Source organism: Gobio gobio, assembly GCF_949357685.1.
Source record: "Gobio gobio genome assembly, chromosome: 3".
Lineage (NCBI taxonomy): Eukaryota > Metazoa > Chordata > Actinopteri > Cypriniformes > Gobionidae > Gobio > Gobio gobio.
This window is the reverse complement of record NC_137099.1, coordinates 19,030,353-19,056,699: the sequence shown is the minus strand read 5'-3', so window position 1 is coordinate 19,056,699 and position 26,347 is coordinate 19,030,353. Positions and strand designations below refer to the sequence as shown.

General features: G+C 41.0%; 1 protein-coding gene across 1 annotated transcript in view; it reads left to right on the top strand.

Annotated features, from left to right (window-relative positions):
- The window catches only part of dlc1 (DLC1 Rho GTPase activating protein), a 168,267-nt gene that overhangs the window by 51,342 nt on the left and 90,578 nt on the right, over positions 1 to 26,347 (top strand). The window contains exon 5 of the mRNA XM_079813013.1: positions 5,338 to 5,371. Within this exon, the coding sequence (XP_079669139.1) occupies positions 5,338 to 5,371 (34 nt within the window). The remainder of the gene's footprint in view (positions 1 to 5,337; positions 5,372 to 26,347) is intronic.

Here is a 26,347-nt window from a genome sequence, read left to right as displayed (position 1 = left end):
ATATAGTTATTCTGAGTATGCCAGAAGCTCTCCGAAGTATTAATAGTATTTCAATGTCGGTGGCCTTGTTTCTGTAAATTTGAGAAAACAACAGGCCCACACATAGAGGAATGTAGAGTGTGTTACTGTGGTGGTCACAGTCACGCTATATGGCTAACTCTCTACATATTATGTTTCATAGTATTTGCAGTCTCGTAATTTCACATTATGGTTGCGAAACCATTTTTGACAGGTTGTGGACGTTTTTAATGCACATTGAGGTATTTTATGCAATACTTCACAATCGTGTTGGTGTTGGCATGCATGTGTTTGAGTGTTTGTGGGTGATTTACTGTTGATAGCTCTCAGTGTGCCAGCATGGGACTTTTTTTGCCGTTAGCTATTACTAAGGTCATTATTTAGGCCTAAATCTGAGAACCGCCATTGTTGTTGTTATTTTTTTTTTTACTGATTATGTCTATCTTTGTTTATCTGTGTCTGTGATTCAGATGAACAATTTTCAGGTATATGTGAGCAACCCCATGTGTGTATTGGTGTCTGTGTGTGTGTGTGTTCTCTAGACAGATTAGTTTCAAGACAACGCTTTATCCAGACATCAGTATCAGCACCATCAACAAGGAGTGGAATGCAATGGGTGGATTTGTCCTCAGCTATGAAGAAATAGTGTTATCAGGTAGAATATATTTTAAGGAGAGGAAAAGTCTTCAATCTAACCTGAGCTTTTCAGAAATTAGGGATTTTAAAGGTGAAGTGAGCTACCTTATTATGTTAAAATGCAAAGAAAAGGTGCGTTCCCACCATGTCGTAATTGCCATAACGATTCTGAACTGTAAAAAACCTTCACGTGCTTGTAAGACTTGTAATTACAACTTGTAAACTTGAAACTTGGACTCGTGAGAGCTACCACTCGCCTGCACTGTGCAGACCAATATGACATCAAAGTAGGTACTGCAAGAGCGATTTGAAAGCATGCAGAGCTTTAAATATGGCAATAACATGTGGGTTGAACACATCCAAAGATATAAGTTAGCCAAATCCTGACTAGTCAAAATGTAACAATGACCTGACCAGTTGTGAGAGTTTGAGGCGGGACTTCTTTTTTTTCTCCATACAATCTTGTGTTCAAGGAAATTATTTGAAAATATTCAATATATATATATATATATTAGGGGTGTAACGGTACACGTATTCGTACTGAACCGTTTCGGCACATAGGGCTTTCGGTTTGGTGCGAGTGTGTACCGAACGGTTTCGAATGCAATCTGGCTTGTTTTAAGCGCGGGACACACTTCAATCCTACTTCCCACTCGAACATGTTAAGTATTCAGTCCATTTGATCACGCGCGAGTGAACGCGATCATATCTTCCAGAAGAATAAACATGAATTAATATCTTAAGGTATGTTGAGGATACATTAACACTTACTGAAACGTATCATATGTTGTGTAATCGCTCAATCAGTGTTTCAACCGCGGAAAGACGTCAAACAGCTTGGAAACAATGTCACGCAGCATCATCTACCTCAGTCAGAAGTCATTCAGTGTCCACAGCTGTTAATTCACTAGAGAAATCAACTCTTTCACTAAATATATGCACAATATTAGCATATATATATATATATATATATATATATATATATATATATATATATATATATATATATATATATATATATATTCTACTTAACATTTTAGTGATGTCTTGATTATTTAATGTATGTTTTGATAAATCTGTCATGAAAATGAAAGCCACTGTGTAAATGATTATATTTCAACAACGAATTGGAGAAAAAAACTAATTATATATATATATAATTATATATAATTATATAATTATATATAAATTATATATAATTATATATAATAATTATATATATATATATATATAATTGAAATCTATACGTTTTTATATATATATATATATATATATATATATATATATATATATATATATATATATATATATATATATATATATATATATATATATATATATATATATATATATATATATATATATATATATTAGGCATCAAAACTTTTACTTTAAGTTAACTTAAAACAATCCTCACATAAAACCATAATAAATGTAATATTTGTGCCCTGTCTGACAGGAATTAAATATACTGAAATTGAATAAAGTTATCAGTCTGCATAAATTATACATTTAATAGATGAATCATATGAAAGCTACAAAAGCTCTTTAGTCAAGAGTAGTGAGTAATTTTCTGCTACCTTTGTTCTTTTATTAATATTAATGCCAGATAGCCTTAGTGGCTGCTGTCACTTTAAGACCTGCCACTGCTGCACATAACGTGGATTTGACACGCGTCCCATTTTCTCACAACTCTTTACGTTCATTTAAGACTTTATATAACTCAATTAAGACTGCTCTAATGAGGATGCTCGACAAAACGGGCATTTTGGCATAATTGTGTGTTATTGTTTGTGCGCAGGATACTGGCGTGTCTTTCTGTGTCGTGTGTGTCACATAGACAGGACATTCACAGACGGCACATTCTCTTTGTATTGTCCCACTTTAATTTATTTTGGTTTAAAAGCATTTGCATGAGAGAGCGTGATCATATAATATAGTGCTAGCCAAAGGATGACAGAAAAACAGATGGCGTGATAATTGTGTTAAATATTTGTAACACTTTAAACTGGAAAAAAAAGAAAAAGAATTGCATGCTTTAACGTGTTAACGTTGACAGCACTAATATATATGTGTCCTGTCTATGTTTTCTGGGCAATTCAATTGGGTGCCACTAGAGGCACATACATAACACACTTCACCATTGAACATTTGCTCGTCACTCCAAAATTCCTTTAAGAATGTTTTCATATCCCTTTGCAGTGATGCACATGTTTTGCTATAAGAATAACAGGGACATGTGCAATACTAACACGAAAACAAAGACTTTATTTTCACACATTATTTTCACATAATGTGATTTTAGAATGTCTGAAGTACACTATGTCCATTAAGATCACAATCACTCCTTCGATAACAATCCTTAGATACCCCTCACATACATGTATATAATACCCAGCATGCATCTGGCTTCATGAGGGGCGGATGGGTGGACGCAAAGATGAGGGTATGTTAACAAAGGCGAAAGAATGTGGAAACAAACAAAAAAAAAACAGGGTAGATCAAATACGACAATGTGATAACATAGGGCAATAAAGGAATTGGGGGAGAGATATAACACGAAGAAACACAGAAGAAAGAGATAGATAAAGAAGGATATGCTCTGATGTTTTGAGGAGAAAGCCACATTCTTCATATAACAGGATGCATCACTCTTTTGAGGCAGATGATGGAGGTGTTTCTGTCAGTATGATCTGTTCCAGGGACTTTGGGATTACACAAGGTCAAAGATCAGCGGACAGAGCAGGAGTTCTGTCGATGAAGGTCACCCGGAGACTGAGACACCGACATTCCTTTGGAACCACAGAAATTCCTGTTCTGTCTGACTAAAAAGTCAACACAAATGAAAAATGAACAATAACTAACAAAGGAACAGTTATTAATAGACATTGCTCTTTCAGGAAAGAGTAATTTAGAGACTTCATTAAATCAAAATTAGAATTTTATACAACTCTTTTTAGCTTTGAGGTCATCTATATGCCACTGTCAGAGTTATTTTAGTATTATTTCTCATTGTCGTGTAGTATTACTCTTTTTTTTTTTTTCTAGGAGAACAGACCAAAAGTATTGATGCTCTCAGCAATGAAAATGTCCCACCACAAACTACCCCCTGCAACTGACTAACATGGCAAGCATAGTATGGAACACCATGTTTTTTTGTTGTGACATAACTAAAGCATAACTAAACTTAATATGTCCCACCAAAACTTCCACAGTTCTTTGCAAAGGTCATTAACCAAATCCACAAATGTGCTAAATTTGGAAGGCATATTAATGCTTGCCAAGCAGATTAATAATTTTTCCAGGCAAAATGCTGTGGCTATAATCACTTAGACACACTTTTTTGGGTATTTTTCATTTGTGTGTTTTCCACTGAGACATGCCGACATGGTAAAACTATGCAGCGGTTTCTTTTCGTTTCATACTTTCGTTGTTGAAAAACAAACTTTTATCAGCGTTATCATTAAGTACACATATGATCTAACAAATTATGGATAATCACATTCAGAGATTAAACAGGCATTTTAGAGATATGTAGCATATATGTATCGGTCTTGCTCTCACTCTCTCGTGTGTGTGTGTGTGTGTGTGTGTGTGGTGGGGTATCTTGTATCTGGTTCATAAGGAGGAGTGTGTTTTCAAGGTTGAAAAGGCTACACAAATGGCCTTATTTCTTGGCCAGCTGCACTTGGTGGGCATGGACACACACACATACACACACACACACACACACACAGTGTTTTACTCACTGGGAGACAGGTGGTAGGTTAGTTTATACTGGCTTGGTTTGAAATGTAAACTATGTTTATAGAGTTATATTGTGAAACTGAACTGTTGTATTGGTCCTCCCTGGATTCTAATGAAATGTGAAATATAAATTCATGAAACATTATCTGAATTCTATTTCAGGAATTTCAAATCTAAGCTGTCCTTCAGACATGATACAATTTTAGGGATTTAAAGGGATAGTTCACCTAAAAATCTAAATCAAAAGAAGATATTTTGAAGAATGTCGGTAACCAAACAATTGATCGGCCCCATTGACTCCCATAGTATATTATTTGCATGCACATTCTTCAAAACATCATCTTTTGTCTTGAGCAGAAGAAAATATATTCATTCAGGTTTGAAATTTTTTTAAGTGAACTATCCCTTTAACATACTTGGGGCCAGATTTACTAAACAGGGCAAATTAGCTTGAGAGCGCAATTCCATAAAAGTGCCGATGGGAGTGGACAGTTCTGCACGTGATCTAATAATGACATGCAAATTAAAGCACACAGACGTAGTCGGATCATTTCCATAATGACCAAGGCAATCTACCAGTTAGCGTCTGGTTTAAGACGTGCTTTTTGGGGGGCGGCAAGTACCAGTAGGCTACATTTACGAGCACAAACCTTTGTAAATCACCTTGCGTTATTCATTTAAATACTCTCCTCCCATATATTTTGCGCCTGAAAGGGAAACTCCTACAAATACATATGCAATAAGGACAGCCACGCCTTTTCATCGCTAATGTATCACTGCACGTCTTTAGTAAATCCTGACAGTAGTTTTTTAACACAAAAAGAGGGTTTACGCTGGTGCAAGCTGTTCGCAAATCTGGCCCTTATTTTTTACCTTATTGTATTTCCTTGTCATTTGCTAAAAAAAAAAATTTTTTCTTTATTTACTTTTTTTCAGACCTCTGCTGTACTTTCTGAGGAAGACAGAGCAGGTAAGTCCACATGATCTCAAGTTTTATTATCATAACCTACATTAAGCAGTGGAAGCGATGAAGGATTGATACAGTATGGAAAGCAAAACTGTTCAAGAAAAAGAGAAAAAAGAAAGAAATATATTAAATTCAGTTAATGTTTTCAATACTTCTTTCATAACAATTTATCATAATGAAAAATCTTACCAAAAAGGTTATGAAAAGCGTTTATGAGATTTTGTAAATCCGAGTCAAGTCAAGACATACAACCTTGCTCTCCCACCAAAGTATGTCTACTGGTAGCACTGGATCTGTCTTAAACACTAGCAGATGTTATTCAGTCTGACGATAAGCTGCCTCCTATCAGAACAGAGACCTGTAGATGTGTCTGGAAATTAAAGATTACAAGAGTGATATATATCTAGAACAAACCCCTGTGTTCCCTTATGGATACATGACCATTTGCTGGCTAAAAGAGATGCTTTGTTGGGGCACAACAACGCATTTACCCTGATTTCGGTCTCACCCTCAGGCTAAGGAGAAATGTAGCACGCTATTAACGGATAGCTGTTAGCCATTCGCTGCTCCTCATGTGGTCTTTTTGATGTTCACTGGCTACTAGCTATATATCAACTGTTGTACTTGTAGAGTTGTCATTTATTGTGTAGGCTACTTTTTTACGTTGTTTCTCAGTTACATCAATGTTGCCTGCTACACTGTTTACCAAACATGCCATTGAGCTTTGAGATTGTCTTGTCAAATGTAATTGCACCAGGATCAGAAATTACTTTAGACATTCACTATGATAAAAATATTTGTTAATAAACATGCACTAAACGTACACTTCAAAAGTATTGAGGTTTTTTGTTTTTAAAGGGATAGTTCGCCCAAAAATTACATTTACTCACCCTCAAGCCATCCTAGGTGAATATGACATTCTTCTTTCAGACGAATACAATCAGAGTTATATTAAGACATGGCCTGGCTCTTCCAAGCATTATAATGACTATAATGAGTAAATGGCAGCCCAAAATTTAAAGCCCAAAAAAGTGTATCCATCCATTATAAAAGTAATCCACACGGCTCTGGGGGGTTAATAAAGACCTTCTGAAGCGAATCAAAGGGTTTTTGTAAGAAAAATATCCATGTTTAACACGTTATAACGTAAAATATCTAGCTTCCGGTGGACTGCCTTCTGTATTCAACTTACGAAGAAAGCATAACCAGCACGACGATGACGTTGGATGTACCATTTTAAACTGCAAGAAGAGGGCGTTACACTTTCTTAGTGAGTTGAATATGGAAGGTGGTCCGTCGGAAGCTAGATATTTTACTTTATAAAGTTTTAAATATGGATATTTTTCTTACACAAACCCATCGATTCACTTCAGAAGGCCTTTATTAACCCCCCAGAGCCGTGTGGATTACTTCTATAATGGATGGATACACTTTTTTTGCCATTCACTGCCATTATAATGCTTGGAAGAGCCAGGACATATTTTAATATAACCCTGATTGTATTCGTCTGAAAGAAGAATGTCATATACACCTAGGATGGCTTGAGGGTGAGTAAATTCCTTTTTGGGTGAACTATCCCTTTAAATTATGTGTTAGTGTACTTGTTTATGCTCTAGGGATGAAATTTGTGAACAGAATATTTTTTCTGCATCATTTACAATAAAGCTTTAATGTTATGAATCTTTGCAAAAAGTATGAACATATTTTTTAACTGTTTATATTTAGAATTCATAAAATGCTAACAGAAAGGAGTAGACCACTTTGTGCAACAAAAACATATACATAAATACAAATGTAATTTGCATCACATAATGCTATTAAACACTTAATAAAACATTATAAATATTGTTTTGTTACCTTTGGTATGGTACAACATATGGATTGTATTTTTATTTATTATAAAAAAAAAATATTTGTATCTTTTTTGTTATTCGAAATAAAAATAAAATAAAATAAAATAAAGAAAACACAATACATAAATGAGATGTGGTGAAAATGACTTTCCGAAATCTCCAGTGATGCATGTATATCCAAAGGTAGGTGAAGTGTGGATGGGAAACTTCTGGTCAATCAAGTTGACCAGACACCAGACAAAACATAAGATATCATTCCGCTTTGATCCCTGTGTCTCCTTGGAATCAATACCAGAAAGCAACAGGAGCTGGAGACTGTCTGTCTCCATCATCTACTTACTTGTAGTGGTGTGTATGCAATGGAGACAAAGGGATGAAAAGACATTGCATCATGCATTTTCCAGGGACTGTCAGATTTTGGTGCTGTTGATATTTTTGATATCCATTGCAAGCTCTGAATTTTGAGATTTTCAGGATTTGTGTGTAGCCTATTTCGCGTTATGTAATGACCCCCTGTGGCACTGCGGCTTGGTATTCTGGTGTGTGATGGATGATAAAATGCAGGCCAGATTTTAGCACAATGGCCCCCTGTTTCAAAGCACATCAAAGCTTCTCTGTATCAGGCCAGGAATGTGGGGTGCACAGCCCGGTTACATCACGCAAACCTTTCCCCAAGATGGAGAGCATTCATGGTTAATTTCCGGGTTGTTATGACGATGGACTTTTGGGTCACAACACTGGAGCAAACAGTATTTCTGTTGTGCAAGGAAAGTGATGCCTATGATTTCTTACTGTACTATCTCTTTCCAGACTGGGCTAAAACACCACAGGGTTTTGGCGGGAGCAAAAAAGACCAAAACTGTGTTTGCATATGTTTTTGTGTGTGTATGATTGAAGAAGTTCCTGTTATCTAACACAAGCTCCATGGCCATGAAATTTTGACACTGTTACTGTAGTTTGCATTCAGGGTCATTCTAAGGGGTCTGTGGCACCAGAATGGAGTATATGGCTCCATTGTGTGCTCAAGTTTCTTGCTGAGGTCTTCACTTTTCCTTGCTTTAGTGCAGACACATGGATGTGGCTGGAGGATTTAGATTGTTAACCTTGTAATGGCATCTTATGTTTAGAAGACTATGTGGGGGTCCTCACATTTGTTCACATAAAGATACCCACTTAGAAGAACCCATTTAAAATAGAAATACTTACCTTACCTTAGCCCGATTCACTGTAAGCTGTAAGCTTGTAATAATGTGTTATAATTGGTACTGGTGTGGAGTGGTACTGGTAGCTTTCCACAGGAAATTCGAGCATGGCGCCGTTCGTCTTTGCATAATTACGTCTGTATACATAAAGAAGGAGTCCGGCTAGTAGTAGTATCGCATGTGAGGATGCTGCAGGTGGTGGATCATTTAAAACTTTTTCTCACAGCAGCTGGAATAATTAAACGTATCATTTTGATGGCGGATTGTAATACAGAAAGGTCCAAACGTCAATCATTAGTGACAACTGGAAATTCACCCGTAGTCAAAAGCAAAAGATTAGACTGCACGGAAATTGATATCTACAGGTAACACTAATACACACTAAATGCAAGTAGTCACAAAATGCAGATGTTGATAACATTAACAATTTGACAACAAAGTATGCAAATAATAATAATTTGATGTGATATAAGCTAAGCAGTCGTTAAATTTAATCACTCTTGGTAGCACAATTTATTGTAATGCTTTTTTTTTCTCAGTTGGTCAGAACAAAAATGGCAGACATGTTACTTGTTCAGATGACATTTTCCAGTGAGAATTCTTATTTTGGTCATACTTCCAAGATATAGATTCTGTGATTCTGAAGTACAGTATCCACACAAGTGCGGTGAATGAATGACAGCCGCACAAAGAGACAGAGCGACACGTGTCATAATCGGAAAACCACGCCCACCGGGGGGGAAAACAATCCAACGCTCTCCATCGACTTTGTATTGCGTGAAGCGGCCTCCTTGTCATTTCTGACTTATAACAAAAAACAAAATTATGTCTAAAAGCTGATATGTGACAAAGTGTACAGCAAACAAGCTAAACAAAACCCAGAACCAAAAACCCAACCCAGAAGATTTTATAAGCTGTTGACCCAAAAAACGAGTGTTTAAGGACAAAAAAGTGGATACAGGCAATTGAGACAGAGCTGAGAACTACACCCACTAGAGGGGAACGTAATCAGAGACAGGAAATATAATATATAAAACTGACATTTGGATATTTGACTTAACAGTGACAAAATGTTTACTGCACACATAGGCATACTGAGGCATACTGAGTGTCAGGATCCCAAAATTTACCCATGCTTCACGTCTTCTTGCCTGTATCCACTTTTGTCTCCTTAAACGCTTGTTTTTTTTGGGTCGACAGCTTATAAAAGCTTATTTCTGTGTTTTTTAGCTTGTTTGCTGTACAACCCTGTCACATAGCAGCTTTTAGACATTGTTCTGTGTTTTGTTATAAGTCTGAAATGACGAGGAGGCAGCCTCACGCAATGCAAAGTCAATGGAGAGCATTGGATTGTCAACCCCCCAGCACCCCCCCCCCCCCCCCCCCCGTTGTGGGCATGACCTAAATGCGCTATGTGTCTTTACTCCTTAAAACATTAGATTCATCTGCACTGAGGATGCACATCCCATGTAAAGATGATGATTCCGCAGATAACTCAAACAGATATGGGGCCCTATCTTGCACCCAGCGCAATTGACTTTGTACACCGACGCATGTGTCATTCCTATTTTGCACCCGCGCAAAGCGCGCTTTTCCCTCCACAGAAGCACGTCGCTAAACTAGTGAATGAACTTGCGCTACCTGGGCGGTTCAGCGCAAAAAAGGAGGCGTGTTCCGGCGCAAACAATCCCTGGTGCTATTTTGCTGTTCCATTAAACAATTGCGCCACTGACCAGAAAAAACCTAGTCTAAAGTCAGTGGCGCGTTGCGCGTTGTTCATTATGCTATTTTAAGGGCGCATGCTTGACCATAATGTATAGCGTGCACAACGCGCATACACTTTGCTCATGTAATCTACACAGATGCAACAGTTATTTTTGCAAATCATAAATTGTTACACTAAAAAATATTAACACATGAGATGACGGAAATCATTGTGGTGTGCCACGAAGATGTGAAAAAATAGGCATAAATATAGCTTACAAATTATTCAGGCTAATTGTAGTCTAATAATTAAGGAGACCTGTTTGCCCAATAGTGGCAACTTCTGGCAAGACATATGTATATAAGGACATCAAACAAATTGGTTTGTCCGTCAAGAACCAGGAAAAAAAATCAGTGAGGGTGGACGCAGCGATGTCCTCTGCTGGCGTCAGGTCCTGAGTAGAGGCAGATCCACCTCCCGTTACACGGCGTGCCCGATTGATGCTGGCAAGCTTGGACTTTCCCCGTCTTCTGATGTCATTGTAGCGCTTGCGGCACTGGTGCGACGTCCTGGGGATGCCAGCTGATGAAACAATTGTGGCTATTTCCTCCCACGCCTGTTTAACCGACGCTATTTTGGGTGGATTTCTCCCATCCCCATACAACACAACTTCTCTGTCTTTCACTGCTCTTACAAGAACATCAGTCTCCTCGGCTGTGAACCGCTCCTGGCGTGCGCCTGGTAAATACGCCATAATAATAGCAATCCATAATGGAACTTGCGCACCTGCTTTTACAGGGAATGTTGGATGACGCTCTGATTGGTTTATTCACGTTACGCCCAAACCACACCTATGAATAATGAAGCTACTTCAGACCAACCCATTTTAGATTTGCGCCGGGCGCAAGAGCCATTTATCCCGCCGGGAAAATAGCAACAGCGCCGAGACCAGCCCACAAAGTTACTTGCGCTTCGCGCTTTGACACTTGCGTTTCAAATCGTTAAAATAGGGCCCATGGTGGCAAAGAGGCAAAACTTACGGACTGCAGCTTTAAAAAAACAGTCTTTTGAACAGCAGTGTAAAGGAGAAAATTATTCTGTTGTGCTCTTCAGTCTGCTTTTTGCATTAGATGCAAAAAATCTAGTCTTTTCCTCACCAAAAATGTGTTAATGGTACCACTACTGTTGGCACACATGTTTCTTGGCAGGTAGATTTGCAGTGGTCTGCGAGTTAAGGAAAATGTAAAACATTACAGTTTTGCTTTTCTTTCCCATAGAAGGGCAGTGGAGGAAATGAAAGACACAGTTGGCGGTTTTCAAAGCCTTTGCTCCCTCACATTACCTTGATTGTAATCCCCGTAATGCTGATCTAGGATCAGGCCTCCGCATTCTCACTAACATCTGCCATTATTAAGTGAAACTACAAAACTGATCTCATGTCTGTGTCTATCAAGCGCAACAATAACCTCTCATTCTTTCTTATCTCCAATGAGTTCGGTACCTATAATCATGTCTGCAGAACGCCTCCCTCTCCGGCCTTTTGCCTGTAGTTCTTTGATGTGCGTTCATCCTAGAGCATTCCTGCCCCTATCGCACCCATTCCCCCTGTCACGGCTCAGGCTCTGGGTCCAGAACAATGGGTCTATTGCTCACTTCTGATCTCTCTCCCTCACCTGCATCTGGGGTCGAGCCCCAGCTGGGTAGATCCAGGTCAGTCCAGGTACAGGTTTGTAAGAAAGACTCTGGGAAGAGAGAGGAGGAAAGGGGTGATTGTTTTTTTTTTTAATAGAGTGTTTGAGAAACTGTCACTGGGCTTAGCCACACAAGCTTGCTACTGCCTGCAACCAGTTTCCTCAGATCCATGACTGCACGCACACAAGCAACAACCACACACACACAGGCCTGGCTTGTGATACAGAGTGCTTTCTGTCACATCTTATATTTTAATACCGGAAAACTCTTCCCATTCTTATCTCCTGGCTTGAAAATGTCACAGTGTGAATAAAAAATGGCTTAGGGTAGTAATGAAAGTATAAAGTCATTGTATGTAGGGATGTGCACCACAAGATATTTTCTGAAATAACGATGGCATACCTGAACGACTTGAAGAAGGAAGCCGATATAGGCTGGTTTCGATTGACTGGATTTCTTAGAGTCGTTTCCACAAGACGCGTTCTCCTGTGTTTAAAAACTGGAGAACAACACAATGCATAGACCTAGAGATTCCTTAAGAAATGGACTATACAAAATATAGATTTCTATTCATCAAAGAATTCTCAAAATATTTCACAAACATTTTCATCAACTGTTTTTAAAATTGAGCATCAAATCTGCATATAATAATGATTTCTAAGGAATCATTTGACACTAAAGACTGCAGTGATGATGCTGAAAATTCAGCTAAAAAAAAAAAAAATTCCATCTGAGGAATACATCCATCCATCCATCCATCTTCTTCCGCTTATCCGGGGCCGGGTCGCGGGGGCAGCAGTCTAAGCAGAGATGCCCAGACTTCCCTCTCCCTAGACACTTCCTCTAGCTCTTCCGGGGGGACACCGAGGCGTTCCAAGGCCAGCCGGGAGACATAGTCCCTCCAGCGTGTCCTTGGTCTTCCCCGGGGCCTCCTCCCGGTTGGACATGCCCGAAACACCTTCCCGGGAAGGCGTTCAGGAGGCATCCGGAACAGATGCCCGAGCCACCTCAGCTGTCCCCTCTCGATGTGGAGGAGCAGCGGCTCTACTCCGAGTTCCTCCCGAGTGACTGAGCTTCTCACCCTATCCCTAAGGGAGCGCCCAGCCACCCTGCGGAGAAAGCTCATTTCGGCCGCCTGTATCCGGGATCTTGTCCTTTCGGTCATGACCCAAAGCTCATGACCATAGGTGAGAGTAGGAACGTAGATTGACCGGTAAATCGAGAGCTTCGCCTTACGGCTTAGCTCTTTCTTCACCACGACAGACCGGTACATCGACCGCATTACTGCAGAAGCTGCACCGATCCGTCTGTCAATCTCCCGTTCCATCCTCCCCTCACTCGTGAACAAGACCCCTAGATACTTAAACTCCTCCACTTGGGGCAGGAACTCTCCACCAACCTGGAGTGGGCAAGCCACCCTTTTCCGACTGAGGACCATGGCCTCGGATTTGGAGGTGCTGATCCCCATCCCAGCCGCTTCACACTCGGCTGCAAACCGTCCCAATGCATGCTGAAGGTCCTGGTTAGAAGGGGCCAACACGACAACGTCATCCGCAAAGAGCAGAGACGAAACCGTGTGGTCCCCAAACCTGACACCCTCTGGCCCTTGGCTGCGCCTAGAAATTCTGTCCATAAAAATTATGAACAGAACCGGCGACAAAGGGCAGCCCTGCCGGAGTCCAACATGCACCGGGAACAAGTCTGACTTACTGCCGGCAATGCGGACCAAACTCCTGCTTCGGTCATACAGGGACCGGACAGCCCTCAGCAAAGGACCCCGGACCCCATATTCCCCCAGCACCCTCCACAGGACGCCGCGAGGGACACAGTCGAATGCCTTCTCCAAATCCACAAAACAAATGTGGACTGGTTGGGCAAACTCCCATGAACCCTCCAGCACCCTGTAGAGGGTATAGAGCTGGTCCAGTGTTCCACGACCCGGACGAAAACCACATTGTTCCTCCTGAATCCGAGGTTCCACTATCGGCCGGATTCTCCTCTCCAGTACCCTGGCATAGACTTTCCCGGGGAGGCTGAGAAGTGTGATCCCCCTATAGTTGGAACACACCCTCCGGTCCCCCTTCTTAAAAAGAGGGACCACCACCCCGGTCTGCCATCCCAGAGGCACTGTCCCCGACCGCCACGCGATGCTGCAGAGGCGTGTCAGCCAAGACAGCCCCACAACATCCAGAGACTTGAGGTACTCAGGGCGGATCTCATCCACCCCCGGTGCCTTGCCACCGAGGAGTTTCTTGACCACCTCGGTGACTTCAGCCCGGGTGATGGACGAGTCCTCCTCTGAGCCCCCAGCCTCTGCTTCCTCAATGGAAGACGTGACGGCGGGATTGAGGAGATCCTCGAAGTATTCCTTCCACCGTCCGACAACATCCCCAGTCGAGGTCAACAGCCGCCCATCGCCACTGTAAACAGCGTTGGTAGGGCACTGCTTCCCCCTCCTGAGGCGCCGGACGGTTTGCCAGAATCTCTTCGAGGCCAGCCGATAGTCTTTTTCCATGGCCTCACCGAACTCCTCCCAGGCCCGAGTTTTTGCCTCCACGACCACCCGGGCTGCAGTCCGTTTAGCCTGTCGGTACCTGTGAGCTGCCTCAGGAGTCCCACAAGCCAGCCAGGCCCGATAGGACTCCTTCTTCAGCTTGACGGCATCCCTTACTTCCGGTGTCCACCACCGGGTTCGGGGATTGCCGCCTCGACAGGCACCGGAGACCTTGCGTCCACAGCTCCGAGCAGCCGCTTTGACAATGGAGGTGGAGAACATGGTCCACTCGGACTCAATATCTCCAGCCTCCCTCGGGATCCGGTCGAAGCTCTGCCGGAGGCAGGAGTTGAAGATCTCTCTGACAGGAGACTCGGCCAAACGTTCCCAGCAGACCCTCACAGTACGTTTGGGTCTACCGAGTCTATCCAGCTTCCTCCCCCGCCATCGGATCCAACTCACCACCAGGTGGTGATCAGTTGACAGCTCCGCCCCTCTCTTCACCCGAGTGTCCAAGACATACGGCTGCAGATCAGATGAAACGACCACAAAGTCGATCATTGACCTACGACCTAGGGTGTCCTGGTGCCATGTGCACTGATGGACACCCTTATGCTTGAACATGGTGTTCGTTATGGACAAACTGTAACTAGCACAGAAGTCCAATAACTGAACACCACTCGGGTTCAGATCAGGGGGGCCGTTCCTCCCAATCACGCCCCTCCAGGTTTCACTGTCATTGCCCACGTGGGCGTTGAATTCCCCCAGTAGAACGACGGAGTCCCCAGTCGGAGCACTCTCCAGCACCCCTCCCAGAGACCCCAAGAAGGTCGGGTACTCTGCACTGCCGTTCGGCCCGTAGGCACACACAACAGTGAGAGACCTATCCCCGAGCCGAAGCCGCAGGGAAACGACCCTCTCGTTCACCGGAGTAAACTCCAACACATGGCAGCAGAGCTGGGGGGCTATAAGCAAACCCACACCAGCCCGCCGCCTCTCACCATGGGCAACTCCAGAGTGGTAAAGAGTCCATCCCCTCTCGAGGAGTGTGGTTCCAGAGCCCAAGCCATGCGTGGAGGTGATTCCGACTATCTCTAGTCGGAACCTCTCAACCTCACGCACAAGCTCAGGCTCTTTCCCCGCCAGCGAGGTGACATTCCATGTCCCAAGAGCCAGTTTCCGTGTCCAGGGATCGGGTCGTCTAGGCCCCCGCCTTCGACTGCTGCCCGATTCGCTTTGCACCGGCCCCTTACGGTCCCTCCCGTGAGTGGTGGGCCCACGGGAAGGTGTCCCCACGTCGCTCCTTCGGGCTGAGCCCGGCCGGACCCCGTGGGGGAAGGCCCGGCCACCAGGCGCTCGCATACGAGCCCCAACCCCAGGCCTGGCTCCAGGGTGGGGCCCCGGCTGCGCCATACCGGGCGACGTCACGGTCCTCCTTCTTTTTGTCATCATAAGGGGTTTTTGAGGAATACATTATATTTGAAAATATATTAAAATAGAACACTGTCCATTAAAATTGTAATTATATTTCAGAATATTATTGTTTTTATTGTATTTTTTATCAAATAAATGCAGCCTTGGTGAGCATAAGAGACTTCTTTAAAGGGTAACTAAACCCCTGCTCAGAGCTTAACTCCACCCACTGGCAATTTTCAAAAAATGCTGGAAAAGTGGGCAGAGCCCGGCGGAGACAGAGGGGACGAACCGAGGGCGGGGCTGAGCGGAGGGCGTGCACCTGAGACTCGCAGTGACGGATTGATTGACAGCTGTCTGACTCGCGAGTCGCAAAGATGGAGAATGACTGGAGTGACGCCAGCTTTGCAACAGAGTGGTAATTTCTCCTACCTTCACCTGAAGTGGAGGAGGGTGGGGTCTGTAACAGACACAAACCCGGAGCCTTATCAATGCGAGCCGCTGCTCAAACTGCGTTAACTCCAGATGCCGACGATGCTAGTGAAGCAGCAGTGCAAGAGAACTGACCTAATCTATCTGCGTCCTGCATCTATCTTGCGTGTCAGGGTTTGAAAGCGCGTCTCATGTATGAAAATTATCTGTACACATGACGGGCGGCAATAATATCGCAAGAAAAGCCTGACGTGTACTGACAACTGCATTATTTAACCGTATTTTCTTCAATACAATGTTAAAGCAAGTGTCAAGTGAGTTTCATTCATAATGTTTACTTCATGTAACATGACAGTTCATACTGGAGTGAAGCCGTTCTCATCGTGTGATTGGGGGAAACATTTCTGAGGGCGTGGTGAGCTCGTGCTAGGGGCGCGGATAGTGAGCCGTTGGAGGTACCATCCTACGTCACGATGTACCACAACGTCCAATAGGAAAATTCAACTGCAGTAGCCACCGTTCAATCTTAGGAGGGCAGCACTTTGGCGGTTTTACACCATATTTTATAGAATTAAAACACTTTATACTCAAATGTCAAAACATTTACTCGAATCAATGAACAGCATTAATAAAGCCCCAGTATTACAGATCATTAACTAAAAAAAGTTGGTTTAGGGTTTAGTTACCCTTTAAAGCTTAAAATAAAAACGATTGTGTATATAATATCTAAAACTCTGTATTAATAAAATATAATGTAATACAATTTATATATATATATACATATATCTGCTTGTTATAACCTTATTGGAAAAGTTGTCTACATTTCTCTACTTAAAATACTGTAAACCCTAACACTCAAACTAGTTAATTGGTTTGAGTTGAGCCAACTTAAATCAAACAAATTAGTTCAATCAAATTAACTTTTATGAGTATTTAGAACTTATTTTTTCTTTTGATACATTTTAAGTGATCTGAGTTGTTTCATTGTTTTGAGTTTTATAAACTTGTTTATTTTGATAAACGTGCAGCATGCTTTGCCATGAGAGATGCAGTATATCCAGCTGCTGGCCTGTAGCACCATCAGTTTCAGAACAGCAGTTTCAGAATCGCAGCCACATAACCGGAAACAATGGGTGGGCTTGCGCTACCCAAACGCCCGGATCTAGGTTTACAAAATTTAACAACTATACTTTTAAATAAAGTCACTTTTCTATGCATATAATATGCATAAGGTATCATGATGTAGGCTACACAATGAGCAAAATTTTTAAACGTAGCCTATTGATCATGCTCTATGTCAATTAATTAATACAAACACAGTAGTTTATAGGTTACTTCCAGCATATAGGCTACAACTATACACCATTTTTATAAAGTAAAAAATAATAAATGTGTAACATGTTATAAAGTGTTTCCCATTTGACTGTAAACATATGTGAAAAGAGCTTATATTTGTATGGGTGTATAGGTAGCACCGCTTCTGGTTCTGTGGCTGGGGTTCTGAAACTGATGGTGGTTCTGCAGCTGGATACTATTGGGCCATGACACTCAAAAGGGAGAGTAAATGCTAAAAATAAGTGTTATATAATGTTTTTTTTGTGCAAGATGAATATTAAGTGGGGGATTTAGCAGTGTTTAATGTTTATCTTTGCTAATTTAGAAGAGTTTCTGTTTTGTAGGTTTTTTCATAGGGTTACCATCATGGTGATGAGAGGAGCATGAGCTTGGTTTGAGAACAGATTTATATTAAATGTTCCATTTTGCTGTTCTATGCTAATGCTATCAAAGCACTGTGTTACCAATAAGCAGTTTAGCATTTATTGAATTAACTAGTTAAAGCTAGCCAAGTTTCCACTACTAAAAATATTTAAATTGAGATTACATGATCATTTTAGTTTACTTATATATTTCAAGTTAAAAGCAATTAAGCAAGTTATACTATGAATTTCTTAACTTTAAAAAAATGATGTAACTGATTACTTATTAAGTTTTAATATGCTGATTTTTGAGCATTCTATTCTGCCAGCTTTTTTCTTTTAAAATACATAATAAAAACACATTTTGTGTGACCTATCCCTAATCTGTTCAAGAATATGGGCAATATCTTCATATTGTCATTTAAGGATTTGTGTTGTTATTAACATTCTGTAAGATGGAAAAGAGCTTTTGAAATAAGTTTAATTCTTAACAGTTATTCATTGTAATATATTTAACAATGGCTGGTTATATAATGATGATGGACCCATTATAACCTCAACAACCTTTAATTTCATGTCTAAGCGTTCAGGAAGAAGGAATGTAATTTTCATAAATTGCTTGGAGGTGGAGGGTCATCAGAGCAAGATTTCATTTTCTCATTTGTCTATTAATATTGAAAGGGGAAAACATCCACAGCACTCAATTTCCGGCATTCATCCAATTGGAATGGTACAGCCAATTGAAGAGAGAACACAGAATACAGCACGTGTACATGAAGGAAGCTTTCATGATGTGACTTCAACACAGGGCTTTTTCACTTGGTCAAAAATACATTTGAGAGTATTGAGTGAATTATAACATTACGTTCACTCGGTGGCTAGTGTGAGACACTTGTTGCACACTGCAGTAAGCTAGATTGATTATAGAATTTCATTTGAATAAACTTTGATGACTTGTGTTGCTAAATGGCATGCAGTTCATTTTTAAAACATTATATGGTGGAGAAAATGCTGCATTACTGACATTACAAATAATCTGTTGTCTGATTTACTTTTTGGGTACAAACTTGTTACTCGCAGTAAATCAAGAAAACGAGAAATAAAGACTAACTGTGTTGCGCTATATAACAATGATTAGTTTCTCTGGATTTAAACGTTGTTGGAAACATTTGGGACAATGTAAGTCCACAAGTCAACGAAATGTATATTGTTGTTCCAGTGGTTTCAGTCATATTCCGTAAGCATGCATGTTTAATCAATAGTCCACTTACTGGATGTTGTTTGGGATTTTATCTTTGTCTATCACCCTGGGAAATTCCACTTAAGTCATCAAGTTTTTCCCATCAGTATGGGTGATTAATATATTGCGAAGATGGCATCATTTCGAGAGCCTATGTCCAGAAAGAGGAAGTTGTTGAGTCACTTTCAGAGAAAAGTAATTTCCTTTTCTTTTTTTTCTTTTTTTGCTTGTTATTGGAAAATCTCTTGGAAATGGGTTTCCTCTTCTACATAGAGGCTTTGATTAGCTACCTGCATTTCCTGTCCCACAGAACTGGTGTGTTGTTATCTCTAGCTTCTCTCTTTCTCATGGTTTTCATTCTTAATATAAGGTTTACTTAAAGAGATATTTTGTCATTATTTACTCATTCTCAGGTTGTGCCGATACCCATATTTCTGTGGAACACATATTTCTGGTTGTTTCTTGCAGTTACAGTGTGCAAATAATGGCATATTCCATAAAAAAGATTTCACACTTGTTATTTGCCTGGAGCTGTGTGCAGGGTTTTCATTAGAACAATTTTGCTGATCTAATACGTTAATTAATTGCACTTAAATAATTTAATGTTTGAAAACACTGGTATTCACATACACTATATTGCCAAAAGTTTTGCGACGCCTGCCTTTACATGCATATGAACATTAATGACATCCCATTCTTAATCCGTAGGGTTTAAAATGGAGTTGGTCCACCCTTTGCAGCTCTAACAGCTTCAACTCTTCTGAGTGTGTTTATGGGAATTTTTGACCATTCTTCTAGAAGCGCATTTGTGAGGTCAGGCACTGATGTTGGACAGGAAGGCCTGGCTCGTAGTCTCTGCTCTAATTCATCCCAAAGGTGTTCTATTGGGTTGAGGTCAGGACTCTGTGCAGGTCAGTCAAGTTCCCCCACACCAAACTCGCTCTTCTATGTTTTTATGGACCTTTCTTTGTGCACTGGAGCAGTCATGTTGGAACAGGAAGGGGCCATCCCCAAACTGTTCCCACAAAGTTGGGAGCATGAAATTGTCCAAAATGTCTTGTTATGCTGAAGCATCAAGAGTTCCTTTCACTGGAACTAAGGGGCCAAGCCCAACCCATGAAAAACAACCCCACACTATAATCCCCCATCCACCAAATTTTACACTTGGCACAATTCAGTCAGGCAACCGCCAAACCCAGACTTGTCCATCGGATTGCCAGATAGAGAAGCGTGATTCGTCACTCCAGAGAACATGTCTCTCTCTCCACTGCTCTAGAGTCCAGTGGTGGTGTGCTTTGCACCACTGCACCCAATGCTTTGCATTGCACTTGTTGATGTAGGCTAAGGCTTGGATGCTAATTGGAAACCCATTCCATGAAGAATCTGAAGGCCACACGAAGTTTGGAGGTCTGTAGCTATTGACTCTGCAGAAAGTTGGCGACTTCTGCACACTCTGCACCTCAGCATGTGCTGACCCTGCTCTGTGATTTTATGTGGCCTACCACTTTGTGGCTGTTGTTCTTAATTGCTTCTACTAACATTATAATACCACTAACAGTTGAGCGTGAAATATTTAGTAGTGAGGAAATTTCACGAATGGACTTATTGCACAGATGGCAACCTCATGAGGGTTCCAAGCTTTAATTCAATGAGCTCCTGAGAGCGACCCATTCTTTCACAAATGTTTGTAGAAGCAGTCTGCATGCCTAGGTGCTTGATTTTATACACATGTGGCCATGGAAGTAATTGGAACACGTGAATTCAATGATTTGGAGGGGTGTCCCAATACTTTTGGCAATATTTGCATATTGTTGTCTGAGGTCTGTAGTGTGTACTGGTGTGACAGAAATGTGCACCCAGGCAGTAAACAACCCAATCAATTCTGACAAACATGAGAGGATCTTTTCATAGTCTAACCTGTGATTCACTGAATAACCTCAAAAAACCCCATACAGAGTCCTTATCTAGCCAGCGATTCACATACATTTCCATGCCAATTTTCTGAGACGGTTTCACATTAAATAACCCCACTGACACAAATCAACCCTCTTCTCTGAACAGATCCTGTCCTGATCTCATGTTTGTCTTCATGTCCAGAGGCAATAGTAGCATATAGCTTTAACGACAGTCTGAATTTTGGAGCTAATGTGTTCTTAGGCTTGTCTGTCATGCTTATTTGATTCTAAGAACTTAATGCCCTCTCAATCCTAGCCTTTTATTTCCCACACAGTTTTATTGGCTTTGAATTATTGGTAAGGAGACTTTGGGTTTGCGCAAGGGTACATTCTTGGCCACTTCATCACTTTAAATCTGTCCCAAACCTCTTTCCACTGCTAACATCCCCTGCTTTTATTCTACTTATCCACTTCCTGCTGTGTCCTTTGACTCCCAGACTTCTCAGTTTTTACTGCATTGTTCCCCTCTTGGAGAACCAGTAGACTGAGCTGTTCAAATTTGGAGAATGTACACTTACAATCCCTGTGCTGTTTTCCTTTCAGAAGGCATCTGTTTGAAGACTGCAGTTCTTTTGGAGGGTGTTTTAACAACTAGGTGCTTTTGGGCCTGTAGGCCTTTTAGAAAATAAACTTTCTACAACACATTTCTCACATTCTCACATTCTCACAAGTTTATTAAATTATTAAATGTGTCTACTAAAAATGTCTAACATAGGATTTTTTTTCCCCACCACAGTGTCATTTCACATTGGCACTAAGGGAAATTACATTCTGAATACATTTTTAAATAAAATGTATCAAGACTATGTATTTCGTAGTTAATATGTTATCCTAAATTAAAAACAATTAAAACAAAAATTTTAACATTTCATAATCTAAATTAGTCTATAATCTAATTTGACAAAATGGCAGCTTGATATACAAATAATAATATAAAAAAATATATGTTCACATGTGATATTTACAAGTATCAAGTTACAAGTTTCTTTTTCATATTTTTTTGGAAATAATTTACACACAATAAATATTACATTTGTTTATGATTATTGCACTCTTTATCTATGTGATAATAGTTTTAGATTGTAATATTTCATTTGTTTGTGTATTTTACTATTTTATGATTGAATGTATGGGTCTGGGACAGATGAGAAAAAAAAAATCAATAAATGTATAAAAGCCTGATACAAAGTTTCCTGATAAAAAAGTTTCCAAGCCAATTTGAATGTGACATTCATAAAACAAAATACGTTTTAGTTTTTGTGTTAGTTTTAATAAAATGACAGTGGAATGTTTCTGTTTCTAGGTATTTCTTTGTAGCTTTGACTAACTGAGAATGATCTTTTTTTTTGTCTTGTTTTTTTTTTAGCTGATGTCACTGGTAATTCCCATTTGTCCATTCCCAGGGTCCTTCCCTGGCTGTGGTTAGATATAGTCCTGCTGGACAGGAAACTGTCAGTAGTGCATTGTGAGTTGATGGGATGAGCAGCTTGTTCAGTTTTTGTAGAACAGGAAATCATCTTTTCAGATTTCTGTAAAGAGCGCTTTTAGTCCCATATGAGGGCCTTGAGCAATCTCTGTCCCATGACTCAACAGCATAATACTCAGCAGGGGTCTTATGATGTGACCACAGGAATTTTTTTGTAAATGTCAGCTTGTTTGCTTGTCTCTGTGTTTGGGTGTGGACTTTAATATTGTGTTGACTCCATAGATGTTACCTCTTGAACTCGTTCCCCATTGTTTTGTGTTTGTAGGTCATTGTGTGTACCCAGGTAATCCCTCTGTTAAGAGTATCAGGATCAGTAGTATTTTGGCTACTATACAATATCATGATGATCCACCAGCTTTCTTTTGCTTATTATGTATCTGTCTCTCTCCATCTTAATAGCATCACCTTGATACCGTTTCTGTAACAGTGTCTTGGGTGAGACAGAGAGCGAAAGAAAGAGAGACACATTGATTGTCCTTCCAGAGCGAGACATGTGTTCTTCTCAGATGACAACAAAGGCTCCTCATTCACCAACAATGAGATGAACTTTTCATGTTATTGATGCAATCACTCCAGGAATGGAATGTTCAGGAGAGATGAATGAAAGAGTTTGGATGCTTCCCAAAAACGTGTACGTGCTTATTTGTGTAAGTGATTGAGTACAAAACTCTGCTAGGGTGCTGAAAGTAGGGCGAAGTGTTTCCAGACTTCTAACATTACACATGGGCAGACATCTTGGTATTTCCAAGAAGATTGTGTTTTTCTATTGTATATTAGATGGTGAGGGTCAGGTTGAAGTTTAAAGTGCGCAATGTTAATGTTAATGTTCTCTTTTTTGTAACAAATATATAGATCATTCCCTTCATGAATTATGCTGATAACTAAAACAAAGTAAATGCGTGTTTTGTTTTGTTTTTTAATTTTTAATTTTAAATTTAATTTGTTATTTTAAAATCTCACAATAGGGGTCCAATATTAACTTTTTGAAATGCTTTCCAATGGCAGGTGAATTAAGAAAAAAAATAATATGTTGTGCATACAGTTTAGACCTTTAAAATTGAGTTGTTTTTACCCTTTTGTATGTTTGTAGAAAGGACAATGTGGTATACCCCAGCTCCAAAAATTGAAACAACATTTTTTTTTTACACTATATGTTTTTTATGAATTGACATTTCGAGCTCAATGGCTCTTCATCAGACCTTTTGTGTGTGTGTGTGTGTGTGTGTGTGTGTGTGTGTGGTTGCGCACCCTTGTTGATCTTTTTGCCTGTTAGATGTGTGCACTTTGTGTTAAACCTCTTTTATGTTTGCAACAAACTTTCATTATACTTTTGTTTTACTTCATTTACTGGTCATTTCCAGCTATTAAACCTCAATGTTGGCAGTTAAACTATTTTAGAAGTGTTGTTATTTATTTAACACCACGGTGCTGTGTGCAAGCTTTAATGATTGAATCCTGGTCTGGATCTTTGAGCGGAAAAGAGAGGAAGAAATGAAGCTTATCTCCTCAAGCTTTTCCTCAGAGGTCATAAAGTAAATTAGCAGGTGTGTGTGTGTGTGTGTGTGTGTGTGTGTGTGTGTGTGTGTGTGTGTGTGTGTGTGTGTGTGTGTGTGTGTGTGTGTGTGTGTGTGTGTGTGTGTGTGTTTTCTGTGCTATTATTAAGCATCCATTGTAGTGCAACTCTTAGCTGGCCAATTAGCCCTCATCGCTCGCTTCAGTGGTGCATTACTGGGAATGCAAAAGCACTAATCCCAAATTTACGTCGTTTTGGCAGAGTATTCTAAACACACAGTTGCTACTATTATCTTCAATTATCAACTCTCTTTGAATGCTTATAAATCCAGTCATTTCACACCCCAACACACACACAATCACGCACACATATGCACGCACACACACAGAGAACATGCCTCCTTACAACCTCCAATTCAACATCATTACTTTTTATACTATAGATATAAATGAAATGTACTTAGTTTTAATGCAATGAAGTTTTCATATTTTCATTGTTAAAAAAAACAACAACAACATACTTTTGTAGTTTTTGACAAATCAGAGGTTTATTTTATTATTGCTTTGTTATGCTGGGTACACACCAAAAGATTTTTTACATCTTATAAGATTTTCAAAATGTGATAGACCACACACAAGAGGACAAATAATCCTAGATTTGACCGTTTTGCTCCTATAGTGTGTGGTGTGCCATGATGTGACAAAGACAGCACACCACACACAAACAGATTTTCAACCAGAGTCCCGACTGTAAACACAGGAAATCTCGCAAAATCTTGCGAGACTTCAGAATAAGCATGGCGGTGATTGGCACAAATATCGATTTCGATCTCGATTCAATATCAATTCATATAGCCTACTGTACATATAAGGAAAGTTTGCCTTTTGAGCACTATTTTAAACTTTTCTTGGGTAAATTATATTTGCTTGCATTCATTAATATTCACTTGTGTATGCTTATATAAGTATCATTAAAAATATTAGGATGTGAATTGTTAACATTTTAAAATTTCACATTTAATGAAATCTAGTGTTTGATCATAAATCGTCTCGGTTACGTATGGTAACCCTCGTTCCCTGAAGGAGGGAACGGAGACGTACGTCGGTAATACCGACGAATTGGGATCACTTTAGAGAGCCCCTATCAGCTTCGAGATTTAGAGAACAGGCCAATGGGCCATTGGCGTGCGAGATTTGCATCTCGCGCTCCGCCCCGCGCCGCGGGTATAAACAGGAAGCGAGAGCATCGCACTGACGTTTTTCACTGAGGAGCCGAACTAGTGACTCGGCCATGCAGTGATGGTAAGGAACTGTGGCGACGGGACGTACGTCTCCGTTCCCTCCTTCAGGGAACGAGGGTTACCATACGTAACCGAGACGTTCCCTTTCAGTCGGTCACCACGACGTACGTCGGTAATACCGACGAATTGGGATCCCTATGGAAAACGCCACAGTTACTACCACTTCCAGCGCCCAGCGAGAGCCCCTCAGACCCCGTTCTGAAGCGGGCGGGAAGATTCACGCCAGAAGAGTCATACTGCTGTTCCGCAAGACCCATTCAGCAGACTTGATTGGATAACGCTGGGAAAGGGAAAGACACGAGCTCGCCGTAGGGAGCTGTACCGTGGAGAATACACGTATGGGACCGCCGTAGGAGTCACGACATACGGAACCCAGCCTGACACAAGTTCCACCAATGCATACGAGTGCCAGACCTGGCGTTGGACGCTCCGCAACATCCGACTGCCGAGGGGTGCGGAGGACTCAACAGGGTTCGCCAATCCTGGGGAACTCGACTGGAGAAAATAAGCGCACGTATCCGTTCCAGGGGAAGGGAATGGCGCAGCAAGCCGACACTAGAACGGGCACTTCAGTGAAGCTGACTATGGGAAGCGAGCACACGAGAAGCCACCAGCTCTACACGCAGGCTATAAAACCTAGCGAACGTGTTGGGTGTCGCCCAGCCCGCAGCTCTACAAATGTCTGTCAGCGAGGCGCCACGAGCCAGCGCCCAGGAAGAAGCTACACCCCAGGTGGAGTGAGCTCTAACCCCGAGCGGGCAGGGCACGTCTTCGGATTCATACGCCAAGACGATGGCATCCACTATCCAGTGGGCCATCCTCTGCTTGGAGACAGTCTTTCCCTTCTGCTGTCCTCCGTAACAGACGAAGAGCTGCTCTGAGGTCCTGAAGCTTTGCGTTCTGTCCACGTAAGTCCGGAGAGCACGGACGGGACAGAGCAAAGCTAGGGCTGGGTCTGCCTCCTCCGAAGGCAGCGCTTGCAGGCTCACCACTTGAT